This window comes from Bactrocera dorsalis, chromosome 1 (genome assembly GCF_023373825.1).
Source record: "Bactrocera dorsalis isolate Fly_Bdor chromosome 1, ASM2337382v1, whole genome shotgun sequence".
In the NCBI taxonomy this organism is placed as follows: Eukaryota; Metazoa; Arthropoda; class Insecta; order Diptera; family Tephritidae; genus Bactrocera; species Bactrocera dorsalis.
The window spans coordinates 5,405,962-5,426,162 of NC_064303.1; the positions used below are offsets into that span (position 1 = coordinate 5,405,962).

A 20,201-nucleotide genomic window follows, 5' to 3' on the forward strand; every position below is an offset into this window, starting at 1 on the left:
AAGTGGAAATAAAATATATTAAACAAAAAATACATATAAATGACAATTCGTGTTTTTATTGGGTAGTCGAAAAAGTCTTTTCGTATTTTGTCATCAATTCCCATACTCAATTTGAGAAAACTAGAATTTTGGCTAATATTTTTTATAGGTTTTCTCGTAATAGTGAGCAATCCATGTACAGATTATTCAGTCTCAAGGCGCATTGCTCACAAATGTTCTTAATTAGTAAGAATATGACTCACCTCAACCTTAGTTCGAACTAAGGCATCGTAAATGCACTCTTTCCCGTGCATCTAAGCTGGCTATAATACTAAATAAATCCTCTACTTCACTCTTGAGAAACTACAATTCGACGTTAGCAAGCTCAAAACTAACATATTGCCCGGCCCGGATGAGATCCCAGCGAAAATACTTAAAACAATAGCTGCAGGATGATTCACAGCAATCTTAAATATGTACAACGCCTGCCTCGAAACTGGAATATTTCCTGAAATATGAAAGACACAACATCTTGTCGTAATCAGCATGGGAAAAGGGAATCCCAACTTGTCTGCTCACTATGCATGATCGACACAGCAGGAAAGCTCTATGAAGCTTGCGGACTCTCCCCCAGAGAACACGGTTTTAGACCAAGTCAACTCTAGAAGCCATCCAAAACTTCTTTAAAAGGTTAGAAATCGCGACTTTAGACATTCGGAATGCCTTGAACAGCGTGAGATGGTCGGACATTAATGATGCATTAGAAACAAATTTTAGAATTTCGATTACCTCAATGGTGAGGAACTATCTTAGTAACAGGAAAGTGATGTACCAGACTAGAGAGGGACCACGACAAATAGAAGTTAGGAATAGAAGCAGAAAAGGCAACGAAAATCACCTCCTATCTTAGCAGACCAACATAAGAGGGCCCACTCAAGAAAAGAGGAAGCTCTTAATGTCAACAACCACCAGCGTCTTACTGTACGAAGCAGAGATTTGGCAAACGGACTACAAAACCAGTGCACTGCAGGTGCGGCTGCTTACCGAACTATGGCATTTTGTGACCTACAATTGGCAAATACCGTTGCTGAAGGTATTTTCCATTCCCTCACCCGCAAAAGAAAACCTTTGTCTGCAACCATTATAAACAAGTAAAGATCCCAAATATAGACTTACTTCTTATTTCATAAATCGTTGTTCCTTACACAGTAGTTAGGTTAGGTAAGCTGGATATTCGCCAAGATGGCAAGAGGATCACACTTCTTAGTACAATCCTTTGTGAAGCCGCACAAAAACTTAATAAATTCTCGACAAAGCGTATTGAAAGTATCACAAATCTTCTTAGGTAATTTATTTCCTACTTTCGCTATTTCATTTGCATATCTAAAGGTGCGAAATCCTAAAAATTTTAAGTAGCCTTGATCTGACAATGGCGAAACATTCGTGTAGAAAGTGTTGAGATGATTCTATCTTATCCGCTGCCAAGCTGTTTATGCAACTGAAATCCGGTAAAATTTTCAATCTTAATGCATGAATCTCAAATGGGTAGTGTCCAAATAAAACGCATACAAGTATAATAGTTGAAAGCTGAACTTTGCTAAGGGCCACGAACCCCGTAGACCTTTACGATTTACCCTGGGCCTGAAGGACTTTACAATTGCTCAGTTGCTGGAATGTGACGAAAGTCTGCCAAACTAACTTGATTCCCCCCCTACCAGTACTAAACCGCAAGAAGCCAGTAGAGCTCCTACCCATACCTATTCTGCTAGTGAGACAGAAGTTCATGAACATGCAAGCTCGTCAGCCTTGCAGCATTACCCATTCCGTTAATGCCAGGCACCCAAACCAGTAGAGGCATGAAGTAAGAGGATGTCGGAGTTTACTAGTCTCGAGCGTACGGTTATCGAGCTCAAGGCTATTATCGCCGCCTCGCTATTGGCTTAGAGCTACTGCTGCCTTAATGTCAGCTACTTCCGCTCCAATTAACAAGAAGTCTGAGCCTGGAGTTGATAGATATTTCGGCATGTATTGCGCCACAGTATCTTCCCAACATAGTCCAGTCATTATAGTAAGTTCACCTCGGAATTCGATATACCCATTTATATGACTGTAAATACTTGTATATTGACACCCTAAAGTTGTCTCAAAGCCTACATATGGTAGGTATACCCTTTTCAATATACAAGTATTTACAGACATATGTATAAATGGATATATCGAATTCCGAGATTCTTACCTAATTTAAGCTTAAATGACTGGACTAACAAAGTTTGATACATCTATAAAAAAGCTCACCACGCCTCTCTCAAGGTATGTGTGTAGATAATAGACTGCCAGAGCCTAAAACTTACCAGACTGACAAAAGAATCCATTTTCAATCCATGTTATACAAGTCTTTATAACCGCCTTCAAAATAGGCTCTTTGGCCTAAACTGGCATTGGTTCAGTGCCTTTTAATGACAATGAAGTATCCGAAGTGAAGAGTCACAGGTAGCCAAATCTTCGCAATGGCGGCTTAGCTATGACTCTCATGTCTTGCTTGGCCGAAAAGTCAGTCTAAACCATATTAGAATGTGACGAAACTCCCTGAATTTTCTGCTCCCAAATCCGGTTGTATTTGACGGATTTTTGGTCTCAAATATATACGACGGATTACTTCCCATAAGCAAAAAAAAAACGGGTAATTAGTGCTCCTTATAGGGCTTTTGATACTGTGGAACGAATTCTTGGCGAAGCACGCCACCGCCATACATGGAAACGAAGAGCTCAGCTTGATTTTTTGGCGACTTTGACGAGGTTTTTCGGTTTTGGCTAATTTTGTGGAGCATTATTTCGCTAGATTGTTGGAGAGTTTCAACGTCATATTCATAAACCCACGTCTCGTCGACACTATTAATGTTTTTCGTGAATTTAGAATCCTCAGCTACTAAGTCAATTACCTCTTTTGCGACTTTTACTTGGTATTGACATTCATACACAAACCATTAACCAATATGTGTAAGAGATTATCTACGATCTCTCTGATTGCAACACGACAATTTTCAAGCAACTGCCTTGCAGCTTCGACATTAATGATTTTCTTGTTTCTGAATTTCTCTACAAAATTTGAAGCAATTTTCTCAACTTTTCTCTCGTTTTTGAATTTTTAAATATTAAAAAACAAAACAAAACTTTTTTTTTGGCATTTTAGGTAAAATTTTTCTTTATTTATTTTAGTTTATTAATGAAAATAATCACTGACTCATTTTATCATTAATTGTTTATTATTAATTTCTTTTAGCAACTAATAATAGTTTAGTTTATTTAACTATATTACAAAATCTAATGATTCTTTTTGTTCACATTTATTATTTATGTCAGTTTCTAAATATTTTCGCACTTTAATAACTTGTCATCAGATCTGAATATTTTTGTGTTTTAATTTTTTGCTTTCATCAATAATTAAAATATTGCATATGATTACATAACTAGTTGTGTATATGTACATAGTAAGTATGTAATTATATGCCTTTAGTCCTATATAATAAGATTTTTAGTTTTATTTATTATTTTCAGCAACGCATTTAGTTGTAAATTTCTTTAGTTTTGCATAAACTTAACATTAGCTTGGTTTATTGTTGTTGTAGTTATTAGCGCAGTGGATTTGTCGCGAAAACTGCAAAAGCTAGCAAAAGGCAGGTCAACTTTTACTGGGGAGAAAATATAATATTTGATATTTGCAAATAAGAGCGGAGAGAGGATGGAAATTATAATGAAAAAGTAGAACTTTTTTTCATTTTTTGGTATTTTTTAAATTATTTATTAATATTTTTAAATAATTTTTGAATACTTTAAAAAGTTGTTAGTAAAGTTATAAATAATAGCGATGTTTAAAAATATAACAGAAATGTTTGCAGATTTTTGTAACTTTTAAATGTTTGAGTAGAGAAAAGTGAGAATATGCAGTTGGAGATTTTTAAGGTTGGAACTAAAGGCTATTTGGGTATACTTCCGATTAGGTCACACCTCAAATTTGTTGCAAAATTTATATAGAAGTTCCTTATGGGATAAAAAAAAATTAATTACTTTTGTTGTCGAAGTTGCGATAAAATAAAATAGGGGGAAAAAAATATAAAAAAAAATTAAAAAAAAAATTAAAAAAAAAATAAAAAATAAAATAAAATAAAAAAATAAATAAAATAAAATAAAATAAAATAAATAAAAAAAAATATAAAAAAAATAAAAAAAATAAAAAAAATAAAAATAAAAAATAAAATAAAAAAATTTAAACCATTAAAAAAAATTAAATTATTTTTTAATTAAAAAAATTAAAAGAAAATAAAAATAATAAAAATAAAAAAACAACAAAATTTAAAAACTTTAATTTAAACTCAAAGAAATAAAAAAAAAATATATAGGTATATAAAATAAAATATAAGAATAAATAAAATAAAAAAAAAATTGTATATATAAAAATTAAAAACAAAATTCAAAGGAAATAAAAAAATACACATTTATAATAAAATTTAACAAAAAATAATCAGCCGAAGGCCCTTGTTGCTAGCGCTGCTAAATATTTATTTGTTAAATAATTTATTATTGTACAAATTTCTTAAAAAAAAAATAAAAAAAAAAATAACAAAAATAAATAAAATAAAAGAAATTAAAAAAATATTATATCTAAGAACACAAAAAATAATTAAAAGCAATTTATAAACCGAATTTTTCAAAAAAAATTATAATAACATTAAATAAAAAATAAATAATATTACAAAAACAAATTAAAGAAATTAAAAAAAGAAATGAAGATAATTAAAAAAAATTAAAACAGAAACAAATAAATAAAAGTAAAATAAAAAAATTTTAGCTTAAATTAAAAATAAAACTAGAAGCTAAAAAATATATATAATAATTTGAAAAAAATCAAATAAGGAAATATTAATAATTAATTAAATGATTAAAAAACCAGTAAAAATTAAGAAACAAAAAATAAATTAAATTAAAAGAACTTAAAGAAATAAAATCTAAGGTCATAAAAAAATAATAAAAAGCAATTTATAAAAATTTCATATTAATAAATTTCAATCCCCCATGATCCGCTTAAAAAATTAAAAAAAAAATGTCAATAAAAAATATATAAAAATTATGAAAAAAATACTATCAAAGAAATAATAAAAAGAAATACAAAACAAATTAAATAATTAAAATTTTAAAAATAAATTTGGAAAAAATAAAAATAAAATGATAATGAAAAAATTAAATTAAAAAATTTTATAAAAAAATATATAGTGAAATAAATAAAATTAAAAATAAAAAATACAATGAACTGAATAAATAATTAAATAAATAAAAAATTAAGAAACAACAAAATTAGAAATGTTTTTTTTTACTGTTGCTCACCTTGTATATAAATTATTTGTTTCCATATTCCATATTTGTTTGTTCGTTTTTAATAGAAAAAAAATATTATTAAAATAATAGATTTTTTTATTTTGCTTTCAAAAATATTAAAATTAATATTTTTTAGATCATAATTAGTGCAAACAATTTTTAAAAAATTACAACGATTTAAACTATACTATATACATGAGCTTTAGATATTGATTTATTTTTTTAATTTTCAGAAAGTATAAAAAAAATTCCAATTAGCGATTTTATGAAATTTTTTGTTAATATCGTTATTTTTTTTTTTTGTTAAAAATAAAAAAAAATCCTTGCCTGCCTTTTTTTAACAAATATATTCCATAAAATTTATTTTAATTTTTCATTTTATTTTTAGCATAACTGTCTCCAACTACTCTTCTATTCTTATTTCTTTGCGCTGTAACTGTATTTTGCTTTTTTTTTTCACTTCACTGTTGCCATTAGCCTAATTAATTCATATAATTAACAATATTTTATTATAATTTTAACCATTGTTTTTGAAAATTGTTGACACATATTTGCTTGCCCGTCGTTATCTACACAGTTTAGCAATTAAATATTTTTGTATTATGAATTAATTTTATGTTTTTTAAAAATCACCTACGACGTTACATACATACATACGTTACCAACTAACAACACAGTCTGATTTTATTACAAATTCTTCAATAGATTTAGTTTTTTTATTATAGACTTCTCTCAAAACATGAGGCGAGAGCGATAAAGGGTGAGAAGGTTCACGCTAACTAGCCTTCGCTGACTTTTTCGAAACATTTTTCAAAGCGCGAAACAGAAAGTTTTTATTACACATTTTTTTAACTTTTTTTAATTTTGTAAATTAATTTTTTTTATTATTTTTTTAATTTTGTAAATAAATTTTTTTTTATTATTTTTTTAATTAATACAAACATTTTTAAATTTTTTTCGTAAAAATATTCGCAAAATCAATGCAACAATAATACGTTTGTTTAATTTGTGTAAAATATATAATAATAAAAATATTTCAAAATTAGCATAAAATATTTTTAAACGAAAAAAGTCAATATTACTAAAACTAAACTTGTGAAACAGCAACAGATTGTTGTGGCGCAAAAGCAGCTGCTAAAAGCTTAGCCAACAGTTACACATAAAAATGAAAAAGAAAATATCAATAAAGCAGCAAAATAACAGTTAAGTGCGATGACTTGTTAAACAAAATACCATTTTTTTTATTTTTATTATTTATTTTTATTTTTCTAACCGACATTTGCTTATTTGCTTAAATATTTAAATTATTATTTGACTCTTCAAATGCTTATTATTCATATACATATACATATACTAGAATATAAAATATTTTTTAAAATCTAAAAGGCAAACGAAATGTACTTAATCGCGTGTGTCAACTTAAAGCGTAAATTACTTATTCGGAAATAACAAAAAACGTGGGCAATAAATGAGAAACATATACATACGGACACTTTGTGTGTGTGTGTGTGTGTAAATATAATAATAATAATAAATAACGCGCTTTTGGCCAACAATTTACGATAACTTTAAATATGACGGCGGTGAGCATTTTTTGCGCAAGAATTTTATAATGTACAAAGGGAAGCAGGACACTAGGGTAATTATGGAGACCTTCCAGAGGAAGTCATACGACCAGATGAACTCCCAATCTGTGTGAGGAAGAAAGAGAGAATAATATAATTATTACTTTAGTTAACAATTGTTAAAATATCAATAACTCACCGAAATACTCGTGCAACACAGCCAACGATATCAAGTAGAGGGCCAAACTGAAGAGTTCAGCTAATACCATAAGGCTGTAAAAGGAAGAGAACAATTATTTAATTTTGAGATATTCTTAAATAAATACAATTTTAATAAATTTCGTAAAATAATTTGTCAAATAAAAAAGTTTTCCATACAAAAACTCGATTTTGAACGATCTGTTTGTATGGCAGCTGTATGCTATAGTGGTCCGATCCAAAAAAGATTTTCGGAGATTTCAGCTTTGCCTTAGAAAATAATATATGTCAAATTTGGGGAAGCTAGCTTGTCAAATAAAAAAGTTTTCAATACAAGGACTTGATTTTAATCGATGAGTTTGTATGGCAGCTATATGCTATAATGGTCCGATCCAAAAAATATTTTCGGAGATTTCAGCTTTGCTTTAGAAAATAATATATGTCAAATTTCGGGAAGATATCATCTCAAATAAAAGTTTTCCATACAAAAACTTAATTTTGAACGATCAGTTTATATGGCAGCTGTAGGCTATAGTAATCCGATCTAAAAAATATTTTCGGGGATTATAGCTTTGCCTTAGAAAATATTCAATGTCAAATTTCATAAAGATATCTTGTCAAATAAAAAAGTTTTCAATACAAAAACTTGATTTTGAACGTTCAGTTTGTATGACAGCTAAAGGCTATAGTGGTGCGATATTGGCGAATCCGATAAATCAACAGCTACTTGGGGACAAAAGAATGTGTGTAAAGTTTCAGAACGATATCTCAAAAACTAAGAGACGGGTTCGCCTACTTATATACAGACTGAGCGTATTGTCTTGAGAAAGTGAATATAGAAAAAACAAAAAAGGAAATAGAAAAATTAGTAAAATTCAGATATCCAACGACGCCAGTTTAGTATCATGCCTAGTATTCACTTAATTTAATATAAAAATATTTTCTCACTCACCGATGCCACGTGCGCACTGTCAACGCCACCATGATCAGCTCGGTGACAATGAGCGCCGAGAAGCTAATCGCCACAATATGTATGAATTCGTCCTCGAATAATATGAGTGCGCCATACATAATCACACCGCCCTGGTATATACTGATTAGCACCCAAATGAAGAACGTTTTGTAGCTTAAACTACGACCCTTGGATAGATCCTTGTACAACTCGGGATAGGTGACGGCTGTGGTCGACGTAATATCTTGATCCAGCACCAAAGAGAAAACGGGAAACATTGTGTACAACGTTGAATAGCCGACCATGAGGAAACCTTGATACAAAGCCACCGAACTCAGATAGAAGACGGCGGAGAAGACTGCTTGCAGTGTAGTTATAATTAAACCACGATGTATGACGAACTGTGAAAGCGCCGCCGAGCGTTTGTACGAGCGACGACCATGCACCAGCAGCAATTTGGCAATATGTGAGAATTGTGGTACGCTAAAGTCGCCTGCGAGTGAAGCTTGTCTACCCTCGCGACCCTCGATACCCACACCGGCATCGGCTTGTTGTATCATGCTGACATCGTTGCCACCATCGCCGACGGCGCAGGTGCGTTTGCCGGTGTGATGTTGTATGAGTTGCACGACTTGCGCCTTTTGCGTTGGACTGCAGCGGCAGCACACAACCGCCGGACTGGCGGTGGCAAGTTCGAGGAACTCCGGCCGATAATATTGTAAGCAGACCTCGAGCGATTCACCAGATATAACCAATGCGTGTCCTTGTTTGCGGCGGAAGTTATTCAACTCGGCGTGCGCTTCGGTACGCGTCGACACGGAGCGCAATACATGCAGACCCTGATTGCGGCCGATCAGCTGTGATGACTTGGCAATACAACAGGCGGTCTCGAGCTTGTCACCCGTCAACATCCACACACGTACACCGGCGTTGCGCAGCAATTCGAGTGTGGGACGCACGCCATCCTGCAGACGGTCCTCAACGCCTGCAAAAACATAAAAGAAAAATCGTATATAAAATTATGGGTTTTTCATTCCTGGCCGTGTTTAACTCACCCGTCAAGCAAAGCAGCTCCATTTCACGCTCCAACGACTCAATCACTGCGGCGACTTTTGCCACACGATCGGTTACGCTGAGTCGTGCCGCGCTTATGCGTGTCTCAAAATCATTATATTGCTCTTCGGAGAGCACTTTCTTGGCGACCACCAAGGTGCGCAGACCTTCGCGCGCCATATTGCCTGATTCTTCGCTTAGCCAATCGTTGTACTGCACGATGGAGGTCATGACTACGTCGGCGCCTTTAAGGTAGAAAGTAATTTCGCCGGATCCTGAATCGCGCACTATAATGCCCATACGTTTACTCTCGCTGGTAAAGGGGAACAGCTGGAGAATTTGGAATTGCAGCATGCCGTCTGCAGATTCGCCTTTGGCTGTAAGAAAGGAGGAGAGGTGAAAATTAATATTAGAAGCAAGTGGGGATGGAAATTTCCTCTGATGAGGGATGAAGTTTCCAGATGTAGAAGTTCCCACGACCCTCGTTTTTACGTAACCGGAACGGACCCGAATTTTTACCCTGCCAAAGACTGCAAGACCCGACTGTCGTGGGATCGAACTAGAACGATCCTCTCATAGGGGGGTGCTTGATTTAGGCCATGAGTTATCTAGGCGTTTATAAGTGCTCTCAAGACTTATGGTATTGGGTAACCCAGACAACAAAAATAGATCCACAGATTTTGTCTTTATACTCACATTTTCTCGTTTTCATTTGTAAAGTCATCGAATTAATGTCACGTGCAATTAAAGTTAGGCCAACTTCGGCCGTCCACTTAACCAGCGCGATCTCATCGGGTGACGAAGCCTGATACTGGTGCTCCGTGGCGCTGGATTCAACATTTATCACAGATTTTGTAGGTGAAGTGGAGCCGCCTGCAACATGCAATAAACCAAAAGATGGACACGTGATTAATATTTAAATTAATGTATATTCATGTAAATACACGCACCTGCGGACGATGTGTAGGTCGACGACGTCGATACAGATTTGTTATCGTCCTCATCAGTGATCGGTGTAACATTGTGACATAACGCCAACGCCTTAACCGCCTCCCATTCACGCCAACCCTCCGGATGACGCATGCGATTGCCGGAATACATCGGTTTGTTTGTGATTATTAACGGTGCTTGTTGTTGTTCAACGACAACGCTATTACCAGCACCACCGCTGCCACCACCACCACCGACGCCCGGTGCACTTTGTGACAGTATTGTGGGCGCTAAATTTTGTATAATTTGACCGATGTGATGAAATGTGTCATTGTCATGTGAAACTATGCCCAAGTGTATCTTCTTGAAAACCATTTCGTTTTGTGTCAGCGTGCCGGTTTTGTCCGTCAGCACGTACGATATGCGACCGAGCTCTTCGGGTATGGTCGTCGAACGTACTACGGTACCTTGTATTTCGGGATCGTTTTGCATTTGCCATGAATAGAAAGCTTTGCCCATATCCAAATTGACGCGCAAGCTGATGGGTATGATGTAGGAGAAGAGTAGTACAAAGCGAAACATGTAACGATACCAGGGGCCGCTGAAGCCTTTAAGCATCATCATGACGAGCGACAAGCCGAGCACGGCGCAGAAGAGCACCTGGCGGAATGAAGATTAATTATATTATATAATTTAGAGTATTAACGAGAAAAAACGATGACTTCGGTTTCGACGAGTATCGCAAAGAAACAAATTTTGCTCACAAGAACTTGAACAGTTTTATGGCACCTATATGCTATGGTGGTTCGATCTAAGTAATTTGTTTGGAGATTGTACCGTTGCCTTTAACAATGATCTATGTCAAACCACATTTGTTGTACCTACCTTTGTTAGACCATTAATCTCCACATCGAGCAGCCCCACCTTCGAACGAGGCTGTGAGTTATTCATTACGCTACGCGTTTCACAGCCTGTATAGATGACAATGCCGGTGGCGGTGCCGGCAGCGACCACTGTATTCGCCCACAAAGTATTCTCCACATTTAGACCAGTTTCATCGCCGCCATCGTGCTAAGGAAAAACAGGAAAAATAAATTATTAAGCAAAACTTAATTAAAAATGTTATGGATACACAAAGAACTGCAACGTACCATCGAAAATGTGCCTATGAAGGAGTGTATATCATTTTGTGGCTTTTCAATGTAAACACTGGCGTCAATATTAAATAAATCTGAGTCCTTGTTCAGCTTCTGCGTAAGCGGCACGGCTAAGCGCAGTTTCCAATCGGTTTCACCTGTAAACAAAGTACAAAGAAAACATATTTAATTTTAAATAATAACACTAGTGCACTCTTCACTCACCATCCAATTGATCGGTTCGCACGAAAACGGAGCCGCTCTTGTCGCTGGTGCGCAACAGCACTAAATCGGCTGGCACGCGTTCGTTCTTCTCCACAATGATCATATCACCCACTTTCAGTTTCGATGAGGGCACCATTTCATAACCTGGTGTCTCATTTACAGTTAGCCTCTTGTATTTCTGTGAATTCACCTCGTGATCACGTTGATGTCGCCGCAAATCATCGACTGCCTCACGTCCAATTGTCACCATCAGCACGAAACTAAGCGGTCCCCAATAGGTGTACGGATAGCCGATACGTATGTCGGGTATGAATTGTGACAATGCCATGAGTAGGAAATAGAGATTTAAAAAGAAGCGGAATTGCTCGAATAGCACGAGCGGCAGGAACGTGATCACATTGTATTTTTGATTACGTATCTCGTTCGGTGGGAATTTCTCAGTAGTCGCACGTCCTAAGTGGACGGTGCGAGCGCGCAGTTCGCGTGGTGAAAACCATTTGCGCCAACAACTGTAAAGATGGAGATTTAGTTAAAACGTTTTGAGGTGAAATAAATAGATGGTACAAAATTTTGTTGTTGAAAAAACACAGTTTTGTTTTTAAGATATTATTTTAGCTGCTGGAAGCTTTTTTATAATATTTGTAGAAAAAAAGTTTGGTTTATAATATATTATCTTGGTTTCATCATTATCTTTTTTTATGATATTTTTGGCAATATGCAATTCGTCAAATAATTTTGACATTTATAGCACGTTTCACAACACTAGGGTTTGATGACCCGGAAAATGTATATTGTGTATTTAGCTTTGACAGCATAAACACTATAACACTTTATATTTATATTTTCAAAATGCGATAGAAGTAGCACACATTGCCTCAAATCAACAATTTGTAAAAGTTTTTTAATTGTTTCTGAAGGATCTGCAAGTATTTCAAGCACTTATGTGCAACTTTTGATCGAAAATTAAAAATCAGTATTCATTGTCTCAATTCAGTAAGTTTTTACTTTTTTTTAAGATATTGCAAAAACTTTATGTGCATGTGTCCAACTTTCTACAGCCGACCATTTTTGGACAAAGTTTCCAAATAAGTATTCCCAAATTCACTGGACACACTAATCAAAGTCTTTGAAAATTCACAATTCAACCGATATTTTTCTCAAACCTACAAATATAGTACAAGGAAAAACTTTGCGCTCAGCTTCAACTTCACCAATTCCTTGCCCGTTTCTTTATTTTCGACAACTTCCGACATTTTTGCACTTTACTTTCACAAATTCGTCATCGTTCAAGCCACACCAATAACTTACTGACTGTTTGGCTAGAAGCAAAACTGCGGTCAGCACAATTCGTAAAATATGAAAAATAATAATACAAATAATAATGCATAACTTTAAAGTTATACTAAAGCCAACAAACAAACGTATTGATTTTCTGAGCGACACATTTGGGCTTATGGGCAATCGTTTAATTAACCAGGCATGCCTTTGTATGGCGAAAAAGCAACAAAAATCACATACAAGTGGAATAATTATTACCAAAAGCTAATTATTATTCATAACTTGAATGCGAACAAGAAAAAAAAATATATACAAACAATAACAAAACAACGTAAAGAAAAATTCTGAGCAATGAATATTGAAAGGTGAGAGAACTTGCAGAGCATAGCAGAGTTTGAGTGGGTACTCATGGCTACATTAAAAACCTTCAAAAGCAAAACAAACTGCGCGAGTTTAAAGGTAATGGAAGTGCACGTAGCGCTTATGAAAAGTAGTAATTAATAAAACAAACAAAAATATGTAAATATATGGGTTCATCTAAAAAAATGTATTATGAAACAGGAGGTGTTTTTAAAAGATAAAATTTAAAACAGAAACAAAAAAAACAAAAACAATACATTTCTATTAAATTGGAGTTACAAATAATTCAATTACACTCATAATACTCGTTTAACTAGTAAATGAACTTGTGCCGCAATGCAAATTAGAATTATCGCTCCAAACTGCTTGCAAACAGAAAAAATTTACAGAATTATACCGATATAGTTGCACAAAGGCTTTGATAGTAATAATATAGCAACAATAAACGCAATTTAGATGGAAAATATACTACATATATTGTGGCGTTGAACTGTGGTACAGATTGTGTAGCCATTCAAAGGCAAAACAAGTAGATCGGCATAAATTTTCAATATATGCAAATTTTGCGTTGCACTTTTATTGCATTTATACACATTCATATATGTATTTGTGCATATTTACAAATGAACATTTTAAACACCCTCAACGAATATATTTTATTACCCACTGAATGTGCAGTAATAAAAACCAGCTGAACATTAGCAATAATAAATATGAGAGTGGGAAGCGAATAACAGAACGAGATATAACAATTCATTGCGAATAATTGCCACAATGGCGAGCTGGAGCGAAAAGCAATTATAGAAATACAGCTTTTGAGATTTACTTTTGTATATGTATAACTATACACAGGCATATCTGTATGATGTCATGATTGTAACTAACAAATAACATTTGTTGCGATTTTGTTGATTATAAAATCATAAGAAATAAGTGAAGGAGACATAACCATTTGAAACCACTTTTAAAGAAAAAATACAATTTATATTGAAATTGTCTACACAGTGAAAACTGGAAATAAGTTGCTCAGCAAATGCTGATTATAGAACTATTCAATACATATACATATGTACACATTGTATGTATGTACATAAATATTTTTCTAGATAACTGCACAATGTATTCGGTACAACCACCAGTTGTATAAGCAATACGTAAAAATAATTGGCTTTTTATTTGGTAAAAGTCGGTGATATGAACACTATTTCCACAACTTATTTGGGTTGTTTAAGTTTTAGCTACGAAAATATGTATGTATATAGAAGCACATCTCTACATAAGGTCAAGGTCGCTCAAAATATATACACATACACACATATCTGCTTAATGATATTTATTAAATTAAAACTTATTAAGGGAAAGGTCAAAGATTTTACAATTCAATTAGACGAAGTTTGTTATTATTTGTATTCACATTTCTACAATAGATCCGTTTGGTCTGTCACCATGAATCAGTAACTAAATAAGATTATGGGTACATATTATATTGAATTTGTAAGTTCATACATACATTTATTACTATTGTGTTGCTGCTTATCAGAATATTTTAATCAATTTTTTACAAAAATTGTCTCAATTGAAAAATGCATATAAACACAACACTTTTGTATATACAACAGTGAATATATGAGAAAATAATTAAAATGCGGGCAATAATAACCCAACAGCTTTCTCCAAAAATGGTGAACTCCTCGCAAGCAAAAACAACATACAAAAACTACTTTTCACTGCAATCAGCGCGAATGTGGGTCTATAGCGAAAGCTGCAGCCATAAACATTAGTGGAGCACCACTCCAGCACGACACACAAACACACATTAGCAAGCGTAGTTAAAAACTTTGTCACCACTTTATATAAGCGAATATCTTGTCTGTGTTAATCAATTCCACATATGGCATACCATGTCAAATAACTGTGCAAATAAATTTGCAAACGACTAATGTATGTATGTATAATTAAATACACTTAATTAATCGAAAATTGATGATTCACCTGAATAAATACCAACGTCGTCTGGGTCGATTTATTAGCGGAATGTTCTCTCGAGCCGCCATCGGCGTAGTTGCAGAACTTTGCGACGCGTCGTCCATTACGAAATTAGTTAATTTAAACGAATACACTTTTGCGTTTCCAGTTTAAAACTTGGCTGCTGCGTTCTTTGTTATTTGTTCCACACCAAAGACTGGGACTCATACACGATTTGTAAATTGTGAAAGACAAAGTGCCACTTTGTGTATTTACATTGCTTACAGCACAGCAAGTGGCTGAGTAATACACTTGAAACACTATTTCCAGAATACGCAAAATATTATTCTTTATTTTTGCACAATATTTACTACACTTGAAACGCCAATAACAATAAAATTCGCTTTTACATCGGTTAAAATTTTTTCACAGAACTGGTTCCAGACAGTGCTGAAAAATTTCAATGCACACTAACGCACGAATACGCAAGAACACAATGAAAATCGATAAGCCAAATGGCGCAAACGATGAGCGCGAGTGTGATGGCATGTCTTGTTTTCATTGAGCTAGTTCGGCACGTCTGTCACAAGCGTGTGAGTAGAAGCACTGCTGACCATGCTAAAAAATAGCAATTGTGTTGTGGTGATGGCAACACTGTTTTGACGTTCTTGCTTTCGCCAGCTTCTGTTTTCGTTGGCTTTGCTTTAAGCAAATTCCGCTGTTGTTTTTTGTTTTGGTTTGAAATTTTGTTGTTTTTATTTTTGTTTCATTTTGCTTTGCTTACGTGTTTCGTAAGCAAATGCAGCAAATCAGCTGTGAAAGAGTATGTGCTGTGTTTGCAGAGAAAGTGTGGGAGTAAAAGAAGAGAGTGTGTTTTAAAATTGTTGTGTTTTGGTAGGAGAGCAGTGCAAATGCATATTTGACATTGGTAACGGGAATTTATATAAATTTTATTGAACAATTTTTATTTTCTTTTATTTTATATCATTTATTTTTGTATATAATTATTTAACAGTTATTATTCTTGTTATAATATAAAAAGGTTTTGAAGGAAGGTTCTTTTAACAGTTATGCTTAGAAAATTCATTTATTTTCGTTTGATATTCCACTTGTTGTTCACAATAAGGGGGTTTTTTCTGACTTGGAAGAACCTAATGGCGTTTCTGTTTACATAGACGTAAATAAATGTATGTATGTATATAAACAGTTGAACTTCCCTAACTCGAATCACCATAACCCACAAAAAACATCGAGTTAGAGAGACTCGTGTTGTGGAAGGAAATTTGTATGAAAATTGACTTATATTGCCAATTCAAGAGTTTCAGTTATGGAGAACTTTGAGTTATACATACATATATGTACATATAATAATCGAATAGACATAAATTATGTACATAACAAAAATATATTCATGCTGGCTACTACACCTACATACATACGTATGAATGTAAATGTAAAAGTTTCTTAGAAAATTCTAAAAATAATATTTAATTAAAGGGAATTTTTCAATATTAAAATCTGCGTGACTATAAAAGCAAATCTGTGATCAGTGATGCGCTGAAATCACGCATCAAAATCAAAACAAATATATGTAAATATATTTTGGGTTAGTGAATTTATTTCATTTTGGAACACCCGCATTTAGATCCGCAACTCAAGCAAATAAAAAAATTTATAAATATAACAAACACATATTTATTCGCAAGTTTTTGATGTTAAGAAAATAGGGTGTTTGGAGCAAAACTATTTTGTGGAACTACATAAATTTAAATTGAAAATTATAAGGTTTTTGAAGAATACATTTTATCCAAGTCGTATAAACCTCAAAAAATCCATTTGCGTCTGTGTACAATTTCAATTCCCCACACTTATTGCTTCACCAACTGCCGTCGCTAATCAAGGTTTCGCTATGAACGTTGGTCTCTACTAATATATACATATATTCATTTAACATGTAATTGCGAAATTCTTTGTAAATATGTATTTATATTTATGGTTTTAAATGAATTCGCTTTCTTCAATTAGTGTGTATATTTTCAATGAACACAAGTCGCTCTGTTTCACACACACATTCACCAACATATCAATCGTTACAACACCCTTTCGTGCCACCTTATCGCAGATTACGGAAATTCATTAAGTCGACGGACTGTGTGGGGCGAACGATTTTGTGTGAACAGTTGTTGGCATTGTAATGTTTGACAGCGGTTAATTCCACGTGTCAAGGTATATATTTATGAAAAGCTGTTGTTGGTTGTTAGTTTGCATATATATTTGTTATTATTAATTTTTAATTATATTGTGCGTCAGAAAAAGCTGCCGCGCTCAGTCAATTTGAGCAATCTGGTTAATTATATCGGGTATAATGGATTACGGCATTAGATGATTATTGATTCCAAGCTTCATAGAGATAAAAATCAGTTTGAATAGAATGCTTACTGAGGTGTAGCAATGAAATCAATTTTTGATGTATAGTACATAGGTGTATACCCTTAACAGGGTATATACTTACTTAGTTTGCAACGAAGTTTGTACACTTAAAAGGAAACATCGAAAACCTTAAAAAATAATCGTGAGCGGGGACGACGATACCAAAGATGAATTCTACGAACGCGAATGAGAAGTGCCCCCGCAACGATTATGATCGGCGATTTCAACGCCTTGATGGGCAAAGAAGGCATCTTTGAATCGAAGTCAGAAAATTTCGTCTTTACGATAACACTTCCTACATTGAAAAGGGAGTAATTGACTTCCGCCGCGGAGCATAGCATGGTAGTTTATAGTACCAGGTTTCAGCACCTAAACATCCATAAAACTACTTGGATGCCCCCTGTCAAATTGATCATTTTGTAATAGACGGAAGACACGCTTTCAGTGTGCTAGATATGTTCATTCCGAGGTGCTTCATCATGTCCGATGTTTGGAGTATACTCTGCCTTATTCATACAGGGTTTGTCCGGAGTATAATAGAACTGATTCGATTTAAAAAAAATTATTGAACCAATCGTTACAATACTTTAAAAACTTTCAAAATAGGCTTCTTCTGCGTCGATGCACCGCTGCCAAGGCGATTTCCAAGCATTGAAGTAGTCACGGAAGGCATTCTCAGGAATAGCCTTGAAAGCCGAGGTGCATATTGCTTGGATCTCCTGTGTCGTCTCAAAACGGTTGCCTTTATCGGCCCTTTCAGGCAGGGAAACAAAAAAATCTGGGGCACATCTGGGATGCCGGTCTTGGTTACGTACCTGTTTACAAAAAAGGCGGTGTGAGCCGGGGCGTTGTCGTGATGCAACCTCCAATCGACTACGATGTTTTGTCGAACCCGATTGACCCTTCATTTGAGTCTTTCGAGGATTGAATCACAGTTTCTGATTCGGTCGACGGTCTGAGTTCAAAACTTTGCGCACACGAATCACGTTTTCGCTGTTTGTAGAAGTCACTGGTATCCCAGCATGGTCTTCATCAGCGACCTCTTCCCGGCCTTGCAAAAAGGCCTGGCGCTATCGAAATACGCCAACATCTGGGTAAGCCTGCTTGATCATATCAAACGTCTCTGTCTCAGATTTACCGAGCTTAACATAGAATTTAATCGCGTACCTCTGCTCTAACGAACGCTGTATTTTCAGCTTGCACCACTCACAGAAACACGTCGCGCGAAAATGTTTGCACTGAGTCTCCAGGTGCTCGGAGACAACTGACTAGCTGCCAGCTGCTCGTTCGTTAGCTAGGAACACCCTCTACCGAATCCAGTCGATGCGCGCACGTTCCGAAGTACAGTCGCGGCGAAAGAAAATCAGTCCTAGTAATTTTCAGACAAACCTTCTACGAAAGCAGATAGACAGTCTGCACGAATTATCGCAGAATCAGCCTTATCCCACGTCAAAGTTGACTGACAAAATCGAAGTCGTATTTAGAATAACTCTTGTCAACAGGTGCTGCTTCGAACTGAGTAGTAAAATGAGAAGTAAAGTCCTCTCTCGACGAACAAAGACCAAATTTTACAAGTCACTCATCATCCCCGTTCTGCTATGTCGTGCAGAGGCATGGACGATGACAACATCTGATGAGTCGACGTTACGAGTTTTCGAGAGAAAGGTTCTGCTGAAGATTTATGAGCTCAACATCTCCGTTCGAATGATTTTGGTGGATATTATAGGTTTGAAACGCGTTCTTGCTCGACTCGCCCCAATAAAGATGATTTTTTTCTCTAAAACTACCGTAAACAGGTCTCTTTGGACATGCATGATCGTGCCAATTATGATCCCATAACAACCATCAGAGTGGAGGGGGGAAAAACGGGCAGAAACCAAAAACACGCACCAAAACCGCTGAAAAATCAAGGTGGTACTTATTGTTTTTTTCGATATTCGCGGTTTGGCACATCATGAATTTGTTCCGGAGGTACAGACGGTCAATATTGGAATTAGATTGAAAAAATCGTTAGCATAAGTGTACGAGTATTACATAAGTATAGTGGGGATTACTTTGAAAGCGACAAAATATTTATTTACAATTTACGGGTACTTTTTTGCCACAACGTATATAGAACTTTTAATTATTATAATAATAATTATTAAAACTAAATAAATTTCAGGATTCCATTTTAATTTTTCTCAAAACAAAGTTTCTTCAGGGAAAAAATAATTTTGCTACTTTTGTAGGTCGCTGCATTTTCTTCTTCATTTCATTTCTTATTGGTTTTTTTCTCCTTTTTATTTTTCTCTTATCTATGACGAACCATGAATAATAAAACTATAGTTATTTTTATCTAAATAGTTAAATACACAAAGCAAACGAAATTCAATTTTAAATTAAGAATGACGTTTGTGCTACATACAAGTCACGTCACCATTTGACATTTTACAGCGTCACCAGATTTTTTAATCAAGCCACGTAAATTTTACGTACGAATCATTAACGACTTAAATAGTTTAGACGCATTTAGTTCATACACACATACTTATGTGCATATATTACATATACATAAACATATAGATGTGTTTGGATGTGCATATATTCGTCTAAAAAAGTTTGCTATAAATAATACAAATGAACAAAATTGAGAACACTCGTGTGGCTATTTAAGTATTAGTTTTCTGTAACGTCAGCATATTTGCGGCAAAATTAAAGAACGTCTAAAGTGAACGAAGGCGCATGCAACGGCACGTTGTCTCGGAAAATCAAAGAGTC

The 20,201-nt window shown here is 34.4% G+C and overlaps 1 protein-coding gene across 4 annotated transcripts in view; it reads right to left on the reverse strand.

Moving 5' to 3' along the window:
- Nucleotides 1-5,790: 5,790 nt before the first annotated feature.
- The window catches only part of LOC105232425 (probable phospholipid-transporting ATPase IIB), a 38,695-nt gene continuing 24,284 nt past the window's right edge, over nucleotides 5,791-20,201 (reverse strand). For 2 of the 4 annotated variants that reach the window (XM_011214097.4, XM_019992444.3), the window contains exons 3-11: nucleotides 11,409-11,917; nucleotides 11,199-11,341; nucleotides 10,933-11,118; nucleotides 10,068-10,707; nucleotides 9,814-9,990; nucleotides 9,120-9,494; nucleotides 8,065-9,049; nucleotides 7,114-7,187; nucleotides 5,791-7,040 (exon numbers count right to left, since the gene is read on the reverse strand). In XM_011214097.4, coding sequence (XP_011212399.2) covers nucleotides 6,907-7,040; nucleotides 7,114-7,187; nucleotides 8,065-9,049; nucleotides 9,120-9,494; nucleotides 9,814-9,990; nucleotides 10,068-10,707; nucleotides 10,933-11,118; nucleotides 11,199-11,341; nucleotides 11,409-11,917 — 3,223 coding nt within the window. In that variant the 3' untranslated portion in view covers nucleotides 5,791-6,906. Of the gene's footprint in view, nucleotides 7,041-7,113; nucleotides 7,188-8,064; nucleotides 9,050-9,119; nucleotides 9,495-9,813; nucleotides 9,991-10,067; nucleotides 10,708-10,932; nucleotides 11,119-11,198; nucleotides 11,342-11,408; nucleotides 11,918-12,575; nucleotides 12,711-15,038; nucleotides 15,499-20,201 lie in introns of those variants that run through there. The other 2 variants (XM_011214098.4, XM_011214099.4) reach the window with 2 other exon arrangements.